The 17,871-nt window shown below is 41.6% G+C and overlaps 1 protein-coding gene across 3 annotated transcripts in view; it reads right to left on the reverse strand.

The window, feature by feature from the left end:
* ttll5 (tubulin tyrosine ligase-like family, member 5) overlaps positions 1-17,871 on the reverse strand; it is a 46,829-nt gene that overhangs the window by 17,667 nt on the left and 11,291 nt on the right. For 2 of the 3 annotated variants that reach the window (XM_051396128.1, XM_051396126.1), the window contains exons 13-28: positions 14,282-14,363; positions 13,891-13,952; positions 10,860-10,954; positions 10,225-10,266; positions 9,230-9,337; positions 9,012-9,103; positions 8,430-8,492; positions 7,629-7,777; positions 7,117-7,360; positions 5,974-6,091; positions 5,343-5,489; positions 5,136-5,227; positions 4,848-4,996; positions 3,998-4,579; positions 3,726-3,913; positions 1,622-1,761 (exon numbers count right to left, since the gene is read on the reverse strand). In XM_051396128.1, coding sequence (XP_051252088.1) covers positions 1,622-1,761; positions 3,726-3,913; positions 3,998-4,579; positions 4,848-4,996; positions 5,136-5,227; positions 5,343-5,489; positions 5,974-6,091; positions 7,117-7,360; positions 7,629-7,777; positions 8,430-8,492; positions 9,012-9,103; positions 9,230-9,337; positions 10,225-10,266; positions 10,860-10,954; positions 13,891-13,952; positions 14,282-14,363 — 2,353 coding nt within the window. The remainder of the gene's footprint in view (positions 1-1,621; positions 1,762-3,725; positions 3,914-3,997; positions 4,580-4,847; positions 4,997-5,135; positions 5,228-5,342; positions 5,490-5,973; positions 6,092-7,116; positions 7,361-7,628; positions 7,778-8,429; positions 8,493-9,011; positions 9,104-9,229; positions 9,338-10,224; positions 10,267-10,859; positions 10,955-13,890; positions 13,953-14,281; positions 14,364-17,871) is intronic. The other variant, XM_051396127.1, reaches the window with a different exon arrangement.

Genomic DNA, 17,871 nt, shown 5'->3' on the forward strand with positions numbered 1-17,871 from the left:
CAAAATGCCCATTTCCACACACATATTGAACTAGCCTGCCCAGAGGAGCGTTGGCACTCCGCAATCCTTTTCCAAAGACTAACAATCTTCAATCTAAAAAGTCGTCAGAGACCATTAAAAAGCCTTTAGATTCTATTGAGCGTGACCAAATAAGCTACCACCATCTACAATTTACAGTGTAAAGTTTCACAGAAAATCCTCAGGACATTCATTTAGTGAAGGATAGTTAATACGCAAACAGGCTTTCTGAATTTTTCGAACCCAACAATCTCAAGAATGAAAAAAATTTGATCAAAAGGAGCACTGGACTACTTATAAGTGGGCAGATGTGTGGAGTAATAGAGAAGGACTGTAACAATTGGAATAAATGAATAAAAAATATATTTAAGTCCAACTGACATTACATTTAGTAGGGCTGCCCCCTGATAGGCAACTTAATCGTTAGTCACTGAGAATAGTATTAGTCAACCCACAAAAACAATGCTGTGCCTTGTCACCAAGGGTCAAAGTATCAGGGGATTGTTGCAACAAGGTCCTTTCTTCTTGTAAAACAGGGAGTCACTTACTGGTGCACTGTTGCATATGCTAACTGTACTAGCTGCTGCCACTAGCTAGTTAGCAGTCCTATTAGCTGACTACACCCAGACTGGGAGCTCGAAGGACAGGGGAGGTCACTAGCGTAGGAGTGGGGAGACCCAGCTGGGAATGCTGCTAAGGAACCAGAATTAGCGACAGAACTGGAGCAGAGGGGACCAACAGAGGCCAGCTGATTTACAGCGGCTCTGAACAGGACTATTATGACTCTCACACACTGAGACTGTGTCATGTTATACTGTGTTGAGATAAATGGACTAAAAGTTCAGATTACCACTTTTTTTTCGTTATCATTGGTTAAAATATATATGTTTCAATTATCAAATTGATATCATATACATGCTACGACTAGTTGACAGTTGGCCTTATTATTAAAATCTTTACTCGGGAGCAGCCCTAACATTTAAGCATCCCTTTTTGCATTAAAAAGTAATGTTTTATTTAAATGTATTGCTAATAGTTTCTTATTATAAAAAGGAAAAAAAAAAGGTCTCGGGGGGGAAATATACTCCCTGCCCTTGCGCTGTAATTAACAAGGGACCACACCAACATCTAAATGGACCAAATTACATTTTAAGTTAAGTTTACAGGCAGTTTAATGTGCTGCAACTGAGCAAATTAGTGTAGTTATCTAGCCTACATAACAAGAGATAACAGCCAAGAGCAATTTATGCATTTATGCAATTTATTTAAATTTCGTTTTAAAATGTTTGAGTGGGACCAATCAAAAATGCTGATAAAAGTTGGGAGTGGGCTGTGTATTTCTTCCCTTATGAGAGGAGAATATTTGTTTCACCATTTGAGCATAATGTTTTTTGGCTAGGTTAAGCAAAGGGCATCCAGAGGATGGGATTGTTGTGGCACTAAAACTGAATTAATGTAACTGTAAGTTGAAACATTGAATTTTATAATGGATTTTTAAAAACTGAACCTTATTTAATGAGGATCAGTCATTTCTGATCCGCTTATTAAATGCAGGAAAGGTATTTTTGAAATGCCTGGAAATGCTACGAGTCTTTGGACTCACCCAGTGCGGCTACATAGATCTGTTCCAGAGTGAACAGCTTTCACTGGCCCGTGGGTTGGAGCAGCAGTACGCTGCACTTTAGGGTTCAGTGTGAAGCTCTCTCTGCTCAGCATCCTGTTGGTCAGGTTCAGGTTGGTCAACTGTGGGCAGAGGAGAAAACTTCAACATATGATTCAACTCAAACACAAAAGTTAAGTCACGTCAACCAAACATCTCCCTAATAGTCATCCCAATGCCTAAAGCAATGGAAATGTTTGATGAATAAGCACTTGTGTTCCTCCCTACATCGATCAATTCATTCTCTTGTATCTGGGGGCTATGTGAAATGTACACACAGCACATGGCAGAGCTAGTCTCCATTCAGCACTAAATCCAGGTGGTCCCCTCCCCCTTCTCCTCCATCTGAAGCAGAATCAGCTATCATGAGTCAACAGCTCAGGACTATTGTAGCAACTGTACCTCTGCACTGCACTGTGCTACCCTGGGAATTATCTTCAGTGAAATCTAATGGGAGAATTAATTATACTGCTGTGGCGTTTTATTTACTTTATTTCCTCTTGTGCACTAAATGTCCGATGGGAAAATTGTAATGCTGCCAAACCTTGTACAATGTGAAAAATGTGTCAGCATAGTGTTACACAGCTATAGCTCTAAGTTATCCATTAAGGTATACTGGTTGTATTAATTCAAACTGTTTGATTTAAACTAAGGAAATGAAAACACAAGTGTGGGTGCCAATGTTGCCGGGCTTTTGGACAAAATGTCATATATCATATGTCACATTAAGAGATCAAAATTAAATTTTCTTTAACATGTGAGGCACAGCTACCATCCTCCAGTACTCTAACGTATACTGGCTTGTGTGATTGAGACAGAGTGTCACAAGGATTGTCTTTTTATAATATACTGGACATAAACATAAGCACACAAGCTGGAAGGATTAACCATCATATCCATGCATCACAGGAGTATATTCACCTGGCTTATAATATGCCTGGCTTTACTCAATTTCAGTTTCTGTTTTTGTATACATATGGCCTAGCATGAGAGTGAGTAATTACTTAAACCTTAGAGGTCAACTAGTGTTACAGGGTGTTGTTCATGTTTACAAAGTTCTCCACTTAGTTCAGCAAGTGATTTAATGACTTCAAATCTGAGCACTAAAAAAGCCTTTAAGTGCAAAACACTGGACTATTTAACCGCAAACTAAACTGCTGCCAAACCAAGGATTAACTATTCATATGGAATACAGCAAACACCTTTCAGATAGACAGAATAATGTACAGTCAAAAGGAAGCCATAAATCTGCAGTCTGTGTGGTCTGGTGCCATCAAAAAAACTTTGACAGAAAATATCCAGCAAGGTAGAGGAGGAGGAGGAGGAGGAGGAGGAGGAGGAGGAGGAGGAGGAGGAGGAGGAGGAGGGAGCAAAGGTTGAGGGGCTCCCCACACAGAATGACAAACCTTTGGGGAATATAGGAGAAGGTGGTGATGGAGCCAACGGAGCTGCCGCTCCCCTGCTCGGTGCCAATTTGCCACATTCCTCTATTTATAAGCATCAATTACCACAAAAAAGTGGCTGCTTGTTAAGTATCAACAGAAATCACTCCCCCATGGTGCATCTGATAATGAGACCTCACACGGAGCTGAGGCTTGATGCGGCTCACCACTGTTTAGGCCAGCCAGCTTCAAACCCCAGTTCCAGACCCACCCCCGCATCAACTCCAGCCCACAGGCTGCAGGCGAGCTGAGGGCTGAAGGAGGAAGGTGCACGGTACGAGGCAGCAGACCCTCCGGCTCCAACAGGTCTGCTGAATGAATGAGCAGCTAGATGCCGCCAATCAGCATGGGGTCAGAGCCAAGTTTACACATCAACAAAGAGAAATATCAGAGACCTCACAGTGAGAGACTACTGCATGGGGCCAGATTCTTCCTCCTTCCATGAAACATTAAACAGATCAGTTTACAGTTACTTAATAACTCAACAACGATTCTTCTTCACACACAGTGCATCTTCCTGCAAGAGGGAGTAGCTCCCCCAGGTGGGATTAGCTATTGGCTCAGTGGGCTATAGAGGTTGAAAACATACGAACAAACGAACTCACGTGTTGTGTCAGCAGGTTGATGTGACTGGAGCTGGCATAGTGGCGAGCAACCTGCTTGTCAGCTAGCTTTTGCAGGGCTGTGATGAAGGCCTGCTGGTTAGACTGGGCTTGGGCAGACAAGGAGTTTAACTCCTTAAATGTCCCAACTGAGTTTGACTTCATCTTACTGGAGCTGTTCTTCCTGATCACTGACATACAGAATAACAAAAGACAAACAATGAGAACATAGGAGTGAGTTTGATAAACAACAGTGTATGCAATAGTGAGTTTACCTTGGCCTGCAGAGGTGGGTCTAGAGAGCTTCTGGGTATAGATGTGCGTGGCACTCGGGATTGAAGAAGCTGCTCCAGAGCTGGATGTTGATGAGGTGAAGGACTGAATCCTCCTGAGCACCTGGGTTGGTTGCCCAGTAGAGACTGTGCTAGAGCCACTGGAAACAGCTGTCCACATTGCTCTCGGGGGCTGTGTGACCACAACGGCAGAGGTATATGCAGGAGGGTCAGAAAGAGGCTCAGAGTGGCAGAAGTGAGACTTTGCCAAGGACTGTGCATAGGACGGTGGCTGAGGAGGTGGTGGCGGTGGCGGGCAATGGAGAGGCAGGGATGTCGGGGCAGGAGAGCAGTGCTGCAGATGAATATTTGTGCAGTCCAAAGTCATAGGGAAGCTGGAGCAGTGCTGGGAGGACTGGACCTCCGGCTGGGTTTTACCAGTTCTAACCACTGTCTGTTGGTCTTCAGGCAAAGAACGGACAGAAGGCTGACTCTCAGTGGCCTTGATGTCTGGGTCACTGCTGACTTTCCCTGTGGAGAGCGAGGACTCCGAAGTGCTGGAATCCTTTTTGGCCACAGGCAGAGCTGTTCAAAGGAGGAAAGAGGCCAGAGCTCCTTTATCATCAGTTAGCCATTCCTCTGCTCTGACACACATTTGTTTTCCCCCAATGAGTGCTAATCGTTTGAAGCTGACCCTTACTTCACCTCAGAAGATCTTTTTCCCTTTTGCTTTTTTTGGTATAACAAATCTAAACAATTCCTGTTTACTGTGCTTCAATGATAAAATATTAAACATAACCCAGACACATAGTAACAAGAATATGAGGGGAAAACACCCACAGAGGCAACTCACTTTTGGAATTCTCACAGTTGCCTGAATCTCCTGAGGCATTTACTTCATGAACGCCGTTTTTAACACTCCTGATTTTTGTTCCGAGGAAGACGGTGGCTGATTTATTTTTCTGTGTGTAGAATGTCAGTACTTCTTCCAGATCGTTTTCACTGTTGAAATGGGGGGGGGGGGTGAGAAGATAAATGCGTATAGCAGATTGAGAGCACTCTTCAGACAGTAGAATATATAACTGGAACACTAAAGAGACAAGCACTGAACAATAGTAAGTGAACTTGCCAATTCACTAACCTTGCTGCAGTGATGTACTCCTGAAACACACTGGGGTTAACACAATGCTCCTCTTTGCTATTCTCCTGTTTTTTCACCATATGTTCAGTTTCCTGATGAGATAGGGAAGAATAACGCAGCAGGTATAGTCAATGTGCACAATGTTTCCCATGTTTGCATCATTTCTTAGAATTGTGATTCTGTGGTAAGGCCGAAGTCTGGGAATACCTTGTTGTAACAGTGGATAAACTCGCCTAGCTGGTGGGACAGGATTCGTCTGCGGTCTTGGAGCGGGAGCTGGCGACTGGGCAAGACCACCTTTATGTCTTGTTGAAGGTTACTGGCTGCTCTTCTTAGGAAGCGAATCACCAGCTCCTGTGCAGACGAAAAACATTTATGAGAGATCTTTTATTATCACTGTCCTGAATCACTGATTCGTCCTGCTGCACTTATTCAAGCTGCCTGTGTGTTCTCCTTTCAGCGTTCAATGCCATATAAAACACTGAGACCTTTGAATTTAATGGCTTAGAGATCGACTTCACAAGTTCACATTGATTTTCCCTAAAGGTTTGAGGTCACTGATGATGATGATGATGATGATGATGATGATGATGATGTATGCCATTACAATGTAGACTTTCCAATCAGGCTAACTTTTACAGAGACCACGTTTTCCTTCTATGTGGCCACAAATGCTTTGTACACATTTCAGCTACAGCCAGGGTACATATGAGTAACAGAATAATAATAAGGGGAAATCTGGCATGTATATACACATATGAGGGAAACAATGCCCCAGGGTATTCCAACAATGTCCATTTATCAGGACAAGGAGATTAAAAAATGATTATCACTGTACCATTTGGTCATTATCCTTGTCTGGCCAAGCTGGGATGCTGTTGGCCCTGCTCTCTGCCAACAGTCTTTGCTGGACTCGCTGCAGGTACGAGGAAAAGGCCATCCGGGCCTGCACTTTACTGGATAGAGAAAGAGGAAATTTATCAATAATTCTATATGTAAAGCAATGTAAAGGAAAGATTCAACAACAGTTGATAATAAACATTATCCCCTAGATCTTGCTAGTTTGTTTGAAACTGACAGTTAAGACTATTAAGTTGTATTGGAAATCTGTGATCTGTAACATCTGTTACAACAGATAGAACAAGCAGTTGTACTCATTCCATTTGCTGAGATATCATCCAGAAAACGAGAGAAAGCAAAAACAAGTATGTATCACTTTCAGCCAAAAGTTGTTGAAACACAGTGTATCTTGTCCTGTACCGCTATCAAAATGATAAACTGTCTTTGTAGCCCAGGTGAACCTGGAAAGAGTACTGTCAGAACATTGTAGTCGGAAAAAAAATATGTTTTGGAAAAAGCTGTCAAACACAAACAATGATATGCTGTACTATAATTTCCCTGCTTCATGCACAGTCCTGGCAAGCACTGAGGAATTTCTACAAAGTCAGACTTGTTATTGTAATTCCTTCTCAAATTATAATTTCAGCCACACTTTTAAAATCAACATCAGACCACAGTCTTTGTTGCACTCATGTACAGAAGTATATACAGTGTGTCATATGTGTTTGACAGTATAGTAGTATCTTTACTTAAATTAAGTGAAGATGTTTTCATATCAATTTGAAAAGCATCATGTATGTTTATATCAACTTACCACAGCTTCCTTCACTCTTAATTACAATTCATGCTGTAGCTAGCTACCCCAGAATAGGTTAGAATCTATTATTAATTTATTGCAGATCCATCACAAACCTCTCAAAGCTCTTATGATGGTTCTTATATCTACTCTTGCTCAAAACTGATTGAGCCATCAGTCCCTTTTAGATTGAGGAATCACCAGTAAACCTGAATTTTGACTGTAGGTACACAAGAGTAATACTTAAAAACAAAAGCAGTTTCAATTTCTTCTCATCCTCTTTTGTAGGTGCATTAGTGCATTTCTCCTGAGAGATGACAGCAGCAGCCCAGACTACAGACTGACCTGAGGTCCCACCCCTGCTGGAGGATGGTGAGCAGGTTGACTCTCGGCCTGGCATTGTGCGTGGCCGCCTCTGAGCTGGACAGAGCCTCACTGTGGCAGCGTTCCAGTGGTGTGGCCACTTGTTTTCTTAGCTCTGCTACCAAAGCCCTATGTGAGACCGGCTCAAGGACTTGTCTTTCCTGCTGCGCACACTCCTCTCCCTCCTGACTGCTGCTTGCAGTCAGGGAGGCCTTGGATTCCTTCCCTGAGGTATACAGCATTGCAAGGAAAGACAAATGTTAGTTTCATCACTGGCATTTTGGATAAAATACACACATACACTCAAAATAGGGTTTTTATTGTTGCTGCAATAAAATGAACTCATTCAGAGTCATATTTGGCCAACATTAGCGTGACACAGGGGAGTTATTTATTGGAAACAAAAGTGCATTAGCATGTGATGTTGTCCCACTTAGCTATACTCTCTTCAGTTTTAGCAGAAAATTAATTGAAGCAAAGCACATCAAGCCTACCCGATTTCTTCTTCCCTGCAGCAGAGCGATGAGTCAGGTGGCGCTGTCTCCTCTTACGTGCCTCCAGAGACAGCAGCTTCCTCTCATACTGGACTACGTGACAGCCATGGACGGCGTCCACCTGCAGCTGCACATTCCCGTTCACATTCCTGAGAGACAGAACAAGACATGTCAACACAATGGGAATAACAACAACTATAATGATTTATATGTGTATCATCAACAATTACAAAGCAGAGCAATAGTTATAAATTTCAACGTTAACTGAAGCCAGTTCTGAGAAAGATTAGTGTGGTTGAGTAGCTTGTCCAGAAGTTGACGCGAGAGACAGTGATGGTCCAAAGGAGAGAGGATAAATGGCAAATAATAACAGCAACTGAGGTCTTACAGCAACAATCGTCCCCCTAATCTGGCTAACTAACGAATATGGAAAAATCATAGATGGACTTAGTTGGGGTCCAAATCTCCAGACGATATTGTGCAATAGTCAAAGCTGTGGTTAAAACTTGAAAGCTCATACTGATTCAAATAACATAAATGCACGTTGTATTAAAAATGTGGTTCAATAAACAGGCACAGTTCATATATAACCGTCTTTCCCCTGCTGCCCCCAAATCGTCACCACAATGCCACATACACATTGGGCACGCACTGGAAAAGTTGACTGTGCAACATCTATTCAGCTGTGCCTCTCACCTATCCAATCAAAAGACCAAACAAACGCCATGTTAGAATCCAACCGTTTCCACAAACTGATGGAGAGATTTATTCCCCAATCCCAACCACAATGGAAATGCTTACCTTCCATGGAAAAGTCTGTTTGCCAACATGTAGTTCATTGATGTCTTGGACTCCAGATATCCACTGAGAGAAGAAGATAATAAGCAAATTACAATAATCATAAAGGCAGGAGCCTCGACTTCATTATTTGAGGCAAATGTGTTAAAATTAGGCTTTTGTGATGAAGCTACTCTGGACCGCTCAATAATATGCTTTTAAAAATGCCACAAAATCTCTGCTGCTTAGAGAGCCATGGATCTAATCAAGCTACAAATCCTCATATAGGAATATGAATTGTAAGCACAAAAGTGTATTTCCTCTCTTATAGGGGCTTCAGTGCTATTTCAACATAAAGTCACTGTGGTACATAAGCCTTTCTTGGAACATAATGCACACGGTTCAACAAATACCACATCCGTAGTTACACCTTAGTCTGGTGGTTCAATTACTGACAGCCAAGAGGAGTCGTACGGTCTGGCACAGATTACATTGATTAAGCCTAAATGTCTCATTTGAAGACAGTATTTACAATGAGTAACATTACAGACAAACACCCCTTGGGGATTACAAGTGAGCTGTCTGTTCCTTCATGGCTCAGCTTACCCATACAGCTCCCACGTTTCTGCGGTGGGGAAGATCCTAATGAAGCCTCCTCGTCTCTCATACTCCTCCTTTATCCTCCTCAGCACTTTGATCTATAAAGGTAAAAGAACACAAAAGACATGTTCTGAAAGAGTTCATGTACCTTCAAGTTCCCATAATATCTTAATTCAACAGAATCAGACGCAGGATGTCACACGTGACCATTGCTAAGGTCTCACCTCCTCAGCAGTCAAGCTCAGGGTGCTATCTCCTTGGCCTTGTTTAGGTCCTTGCTTGTCTTTCGACCCCTCTGTTTCTGAGTTGCTGGCTGATGCTGATCTCTGCCGCTGTAAAGGGAGAAGAGTAGAGAAAATGTCACTACAAACCAATAACAACCATGTCTTGTCATTCCCCGATCCAAGATAAATATTTGCCAGTGTTAAAAATAATAGTAATAATTTTAATATGCTGAAAGGCTGTAAGAACTCTCATTTATAAAGTGAAAATGTGCAAACTACACATTTTTTAACAAAAGACACACTTTCTTCTCTTCTCCCTGTCACATAAATGGAGCATTTTTGTTATACATTGGCATTCCTGGCTGCCTCCCCGCTGCATGCACTACCAGGCTGTGATTGACATCTTTGGCATGCAGGTTGGAACTTGGGCCATATTATGAACTTGGGCCAGACTACGGGGCACAACCCCGCAGGATCACATACAGAATTTGTCATCTAAATAGCAGGGGGATTACATTTAATTTGTCTGACGCGGCTGGGGGGATACATAGCCAGCCAAAAAGTGACAAGGCCTAATCCTTCAGAAAAAGACTCAGCCGTTGCCCCTAATCAGAGTAAAGCAAGAGGACAGGTTCTCTGAAGGCCCCTGGACTTCTTCAACAGCCTCTGTGGCAGCCCTGGTTCAGTGTCAGTCTGAGTATTAGAGACTCTGCACAGCAAAGTTTCTGAGTTTTGGGTCAAGTGGTGCATTGCAGCATTTAAAGCACTTACTTCCTAAGGCCACTTTGCTAATGTAATGAGAATTCTATTAAATATAGCATTAGGAATCGATACAAGCAATCTGTCTGTCACTATGAAAAATAGTCAAGCCACATAATCAAATAAGCAAAAAACCGTAAGTGATTTCTTACCGGTAATGTAACAGGCATCAGGGGATTGCAAAGAAAGGACAAGACAAAAGAAGATTAATATGTCTGAGTCGCACAAAAACTCACCACTCTGCTGCATGCAGTGGCTGTCGGTGCAGAAAGAGGTTTCTAAGAGGCAATGGGTGAAGAGAGATTAACCTTTACGAAGCAGCATACAGAAAGAAAGCATGCTGCATAAACATGCAACAAAGAAACATTGTTACTGTATGTCTAAACAGACCCTTTACACAATATAAGGTGGAGCAGAAATCTGTCTGATTTAGTAATCTCCCTCCAGCAGGTCCTGCGCCAAATCTGGGTGCAGTAGTCAAGCAGAGGGAGCCAAGTGCATTAGCTGTTGGGGCATCATTAGGCAACAAGGCCTAGAGAAAGCATTAGTCACTTGATTAGAAATGATAAAACAATAAGCCACAGAGTGTAGCACTTACAAACTGATGTCACTCAAACTCTGTAATTACATTAGCAGTTGTTTTGCATTACAGTGAATTTTCCATGAGGGTAAACGAAGGGCTCAATGGCAGTGGCAGGAATGTACTGTAAGCAACAGAGAGATGAAGACAAGAATGGGAATGTTTCACAAGGAAGGGTGAATGAGTGCAACACTTGGCTTTGCTGTTTGCTTGTGTGTGTGTGTGTGTGTGTGTGTGTGTGTGTGTGTGTGTGTGTGTGTGTGTGTGTGTGTGTGTGTGTGCATCTAGTACCTGTGTTCTTTGGGCTGCTGGATGCTTGAGACTGGGGTCCAGGGTCACTCGGTCAGAGCGTGGCTGTCTCGATAGGGGGTCCTGACACACAAAGCCTGCAGGGACACAGAAGAGCCATAAAGGGGTATATGAATGACATCAGGTCTTAAATATGTTACTCATTCCCATGATCTTCAAACATTGCATCAGATCTTCGATGTTAGTGCAAGAAACCAAAGTAGAGCGAGGGACACAGAGGTAATAAATTACATGTAAATCAACTATATCTTTAACAATATCATGCTAAATCCATTAGATTTGTTTTCATAACTTTTTAGTCAGAAGAGGAAGACAACCACAGCCCCCTCACGTGAACCACTGACATTGCTGTAGGAATAGTTTGACGTAATGGGAAATACACTTATTTACTTTCCTGCCAAGAGTTAGATGGATCAATACCACTCTCATATCGGTCGATTAAATATAAAGCTATACAGCTGGTTAGCTTAGCTTAGCAAAAAGACTGGAAATTACAGGAAACAGCTAGCCTGGCTTTGTCTAAAGATAACCTATAAAGCTCACTAGTTGACACATAATGTCTGTTTTTTGTTTTTTTTCTGTACAAGACCAAAGTGTAAAAACAACAATTCAATGTTTTATGGTGGATTACGTCTCAGACTATTTCCATCAGAGGCTGACCAGAGACTCTAGGAGGTTGGAGCTCGTACCCCTCATAAAACAACAGATTGTCATTTATAAACTTACATAAAAAAAAACGGGCAAAATGTGTTAATTAGTGAGCTGTAGAGGATCTGGTAGGTGGATTTTGTGACCGTCGGACAGATCCAGGCTAGTCGTTCCCGCTTGTTTGGAGTCTCTATACTAAATTAAGCTACCAGGCTGCTGGCTGTAGCCTTATATATAACAGACAGACATGAGAGTTGTATCAATCTTGTCATCTGACTCTCTGCCAGAAAGAAAATACAAACACATTTCACAAAACTATTCATTCAAAAAAAATTTTATGTAGGATATGTTATAGTGACACTTACTCACTACACAGCTTCACACATTTATATTTTAGTGCATCTCATTGGTAGTTGATAAGGGTGTGGAAAATGTTTGCAATTCACATTTGCCACTAGAATGTTCCCACCCAGATCTATGATCTGTTTATTAATTCCCACACTCCCGCAAAGCTAACTAGTGGTAAAAGCGAAACGTTAAAGAAATATGTTTATGTTGTATCTTGCAGTTACAGTTGAGATGAATTAAATCTATTGACAGCTTGGAGCTCGAGGCTATTTGTACTACCTCATCCAAGCCGTCAGGTAAGCATCAGGCCCCTGCCATGCTCTTGCCTAAACACAGCAATTATTACAAACATGGGCGACACGGAGCTGACAGCTACACACAGGCGGAAAATGAATGCTAATGCAATGCTGTCATTATTTACAGGTCTGGGATGTGGCCCAAGTGTTATCAGCCAACGGCGACTTAGTTTGTTTGGTACATAATAGATGTGCTATGTTTTACATGCCACTGCTCATTTTCCCCAGATCTGCAGTAACGTCTCAGTCCAAAGATAACTGGCAATTTATGACTCTACTCTTTCATTTAATGAGCCAGAGGGGAGGGATTCAAGCCACAGCATGGCCTAGGCTGAGAAACACATGCAGATATGTGCACTCACACAAATGCAGACACACACACACACACACACACACACACACACACACACACACACACACACACACACACACACACACACACACACTAGCCATTCCTTTAATATCATTAGGCTGAAACCACAGATAGACTCAATGGTGCAATGCCAGTTCAGATGGACGCCTGCTAATCAGTGGGCTCCATGTATCCTGTGAATGGTAATAAGGATAAATCAGAGGATTAAGTGAAGTAAAATAATCAGAGATCAGATCAGAAATGTAAAAGTTGGGTTACATTTTGTCTCTTTTTTACTACATGTGTGCTTTTAACTCTCATCTACAAGGATAAATACACGCTTTCAGACTAAATGTGTTAGTGGTCAGGATATAAGATTCTCCTTGGTTTAAACTTACATATCACAAAATATTTTAAGCTCTTTTTCCTCTATGATAATTCAATAATTAAGAGGGGAGGAAACATAACAGAGACACATCTCATTCCCTGATGCAAACACTGTTGTATAAGCAGCGTTTATTTCTGCCTTGGGCCAGGCATTGCTTGATTTCTTCATGCTAAAGACTGCTTTATTTTGACATGTCGGATCCAGTTTCTCAGGAAAGCTTAATGACTACAAAACAACTAAGGCCTACGTTGACAATTTTGTCTGCAAGTCATTTAATGTTAATTAATGAAGGCTGTGGTTCATTCTATCAGCACTGGAGCTCTCATTATGAAGCCATACAGCTATTTTCAGCAGTTTGCACAAACTCAACCAGCTGAATGTAGGAAAACGTTAAACAATAGACAACCACCTGCTTCTCCACCTGCTTGAAAGCTGCTGGTTGCAACTAGCTCCTTTCAAAACTAGTGAAAGGAATACAGTATAATTACAGCTCTTTTCATTTTACATAAGGTTCTCCAAAGTCAGTATCTTAATCTCACAATTTTGCAATTAATGTTTTTTAAAAATCTTTTACCTATTATTTGTTTATTTTTTAGTATTAGTAATCAGAAATCTAAGCTTTAAATATCTAAGAACATCTTACATCAGTATAACGAACTCTGTGTTACTAAAAATGACTGACTTCTGCTGAAATCCAGATGTTCCAGCTTAATTCTGCATTTTTCATTGACTTTTAATGTGTTGTACTTAACCGTTTTTTCCTCCTCTTGTTATTTATGCGTGGCTAATAATAGAACTAGTTTTTTCTTATTTGATGTACTATATTTCACCAGCATATCATTTACAAGTGTAATGTATTTAAACATGTAGTTATAAGCAGTGGATTCGTATGAACTGGATGTCTATGAATTGAAATCACTTCAGCAAAGCCTTGGAATCAAATGGAAGTTGCATTTAGTCATTATATCAGCATGCACTCACCCACAAGCGAAAACATGTCTGCAATCATGCTGGCCTTTATCTTCAGATCCAAGGGCGCATCACTGTAAATAAGTCAATTTTTAAAAACAACAAAGAAAAAAAAAAGATTCAATTTACAACACATGCACAGGGTAAAGCAAAATGAGTCATTCAACAGTCATAAGATACAGATTTTGTAAGAAAAACAACATTTGAACAACATCTTTAGCCTGAGGATACATTTTTACAAACTAATAATGAGTGCAATTTCCTTCAATGAGGAATTCTATTAACCTCTTGTTTTTGGTTGCATATTATTAAACCCTTTGAGCGGCTAGGGTAAAAGATACAGTTAAAGTAAGAGATTCTGCTGAAACAACATAATAAATTAGATTAAGACAGTGCCACTCACCAGGCCAGGGAGGGAGAAAGGTTCACCTCTAACAACCAGGGTTTGAGGTTGGAGTCAATGAGCACATCAAAACCATACAGTTCTACGAAAGGAAACAAAATCAAAATCAAAAGGTTTTCAACACAGATTGGGAAGTCAGCAGAGAGGAGCAGAATAAAAAAACCTCTAAGACCCGCTCACTGAAGATAAACGATGAAGAGTATCAAAGTCACAAGAGTTTTATCAAATCCTCATTATGTGGCATTTGGCAACATGGCTTATGCCTTTCTGCTACTGATTACACGCATGTTATATACCCAATCACTCATGAGAGAAACATTCACCAAAGCCTGCTACTGAGGGATTGGCTCAATTATATTAACTAAGTACATACACATTTCATCTGTCATGAAGTTGCTTATGTAAGACGGTAGATCAAAAACATGCTGTGGCTGTGAATATTGTCATACATACAGGCAATCATTTTCTCATGACAGGGGAGGTTAAGCAGTCTGCATATTGTCACTACATATTAACAAGAAGGACGGCCTTCTAATTGGTACCAGAAAAAATTGCACCCCCATCATAAAAGTTAGTATCTTGTCCAACTAGGGCAATAGAATATAAACTCCAGAAATACAAAGCTGGAAATGTGACAGTGTGTCCCAAGTGGCAGAAACCTGGGAAATTAGAAAGCCTTGAGCTATATATTGCATATATTTCACTCCAGTAAAAGCTTAGCACTGAGTGACACAATAAAAGCTTTTAACAAAGTGGTCAGGAAGTTCCCTGTGTAAAAATTCATCCATTCTATCCCAATTTTCCCTCTCGTTTCACTGACTGATATATGGCTCGCTGCGACAGAGCTGGCCTATGTGCCTGATGAAAGCCCTCACACTGCTCTGGGGAGTGTCACCCTATAAGCCAACAACCCGCCGGCCCCAGCAGCAGCGTGCAGGGGAAACCACAGTATTTTACAGGGAGAGGGCAAAGCCCAGCCATAGAGCCGGAGGAAAGAATCCTTCTAATGGTACTTCAAAAGAAAAGACTGTGTTGAGAATAGGCCAGGGGGGTTGGGGGTTTCAAAGCTGCCACAACCAGCACTGTTTGTTCAGGCATCTCAGGTCAGTGCCAGTGTTAAGCATACAAAAGCCAGCGTGACAGCGAGCAATGGCTTGATATTGCACTTGGTTGAATAATGGTAGGCTGGGCAATTCTAGTTTAACAGGATGAGTTAAATGTAAAAGGCTTCATCTTACTTACTTTAGTTAAACAAATCTCCACCCTGGCCTGACAACAATCTTTGTTACATCAAAACTTTGCACTTATAAAATGAATTTATTAGGAGCTATCAGAGCACAATCAGGTAGATTTGGGCTATAGTTGAATGCTTAGGCAAGCCTCTGTGAGTAAGTAGTCCCAGCCCCATATACATTTGGTCTTTCAATTAAAGTAGCACTTATTTTACATAACAAGATAAGTACTACTCAGCCTTTGAAAACGGTTAACTGATGATTTCATGAGGGTTATCGCATCTTGCCATGGAGACCACAACTCTCAGACAGATAGACTGTGTCACAAAATGGAGTTTAAAAGACATGGGCATTTCAGAGACAGGCGGTCTCTAACAAAACATGCTATCAAATTGCATTAAAAGAAATGTATGATTCATGTTTTTTTACTGTTTTAATCTCTCTCCTGTGAGTCCCCCAACTTCATGGAAGCGTAATACTAAATGGCTGGAGTACTCTTTTGAGATTGTAACTTTACCTGAAAACATAAATTTTTTTTTTCTCCACTTATGTTTTCATTACTGTATTGAGACAAGGTAAATGCACACTGGACTTTGTTCAATGGGGTATATTACATGGGTCAAAATATGCTGTATTTTCATGATGGAGCTGAACAAAGTTTGCCATACATCCCTGAGCCAAGACATGCAACAGAAGCTGCCACTGCCATCTTTAACTTCTTTAACTTCTGAGGATGGATTGGACCCCCACTGCTAAGCAGTGCTCGCTTACGCATAGCACTAAGATTTTATTTTCCACTTGCAGGCTTATCCCATTCTATCCACATCTGTATAAAAACATACACACCTATCGAGAATAAAAGAGAGATGGAGAGAGAGAGAGTCCGTGTCATAAAACTTTAGGCATTAGTCTTGGGGAACAGAGTTCTGGAATAAATGGGTTTGAGCCTGTAGTGCCTCATCAGTGGCACCACAACAACAGGGGAAAATGGGGAGGTGTTACACCACCTCACCAGCCCCCGACAAGCAGACTCCATGTGCAGCGCATTTTCCCCCAATTAGGAGCAGACGCCGCTCCTGCCCCATGAGCCTGCCGAGCCGCTCGCTGCTAGACTCGTTTGTTCTATGGCTCGACCGCTGCCAGGGGAGCGCTGTTAAATGTGCCCGCAGAGAGCCCACAACAAGCATCACAGACAAGGAGAGGAGAGGCAGCGAACATCCACATCACACCCATTAAAGAGGGAGGGGGAGAAAAAATGTGACAGAGAAAAGGGATGATGAAGAGCTTTTTTTCTTTTTTTTTTCTTATTGGATGGGCGCTGCTGGAAACTTCACCACAAGAGACAAACGCCCAAAAACAATGATCTTCCCACCCTGGCCATGCAGCCTGTTGGCCCACAACAACAACAGCAACATAAAGTATTTCCTTTATGTGTGTTTTCTCCATAGGCGAGGACAATTGAATTACTCTTGCATCACTCGGAGATAAATTATTGCTGCTGAACTGTTTCACTGCTGCTGCAGGGAGCACAGCAGAGCAGCTTGGAGCCACAGTCCTGAAAACACTCTGAGGACAACAAATTAAAGTTACGGTTAACACTCTATAGCCTTATTATGATAGTGGGGCCCAATCCATTAATCACTCTTAAAAAGATTTAGAATTATACAGCAGCCACACTGTCATCATAGGCACACCAACACTGTTGCAGTGGAGTGTGGGAGTATCTGACAAATGTAAAACAGGGAGAGTGGTTCACAGACGGGGGATCCAACCACACTCAGCACTTAATGAGGGACGTTCAGTGGAACACAGGACCAGTAAGTGGAATGTTTTGTGTGTAATAAAATAGGCCTTTGGCTTGGCTAATCAGATCTTAGTCAAAACATCTCGTAATCAGCATCCCTCAGCAAAAAAGCCTGTCCATTAATCACACGGCAGCGGTAAGGAGCTGCATGGGTGGCATTTTCTCCCCACAGACACACACACTCACACACACTCACACACAATTCTTACCAATGTAAAAACGAAAAATCTGTTGTTTTTATTTCTTCCCACATGAGACATTACGGAGCTATAAAAAGATTTTGTTACAGTATGCCCATTTAGATACGGATGTGCAATTTGAGCACAGGGAAGAAATCCCATTTGAAAACAATAAACATTGTATTAAAGCCATTAATAGACATTAAAATGGCAGGGAACAATTTGCAGTAAATTAAGATTATAATGTGCTTTATGATCTTGCATGGCTCCCTTCCAGACAAGCCAGAGACCATATAAAAACTCTAAACAATGGCTGCTTTTATCGGCACATTGACTGCCCGAACACACATGTATTCACTGCCCTGCATTCTGATG

Source organism: Dicentrarchus labrax, unplaced genomic scaffold (assembly GCF_905237075.1).
Source record: "Dicentrarchus labrax unplaced genomic scaffold, dlabrax2021, whole genome shotgun sequence".
NCBI lineage: Eukaryota > Metazoa > Chordata > Actinopteri > Moronidae > Dicentrarchus > Dicentrarchus labrax.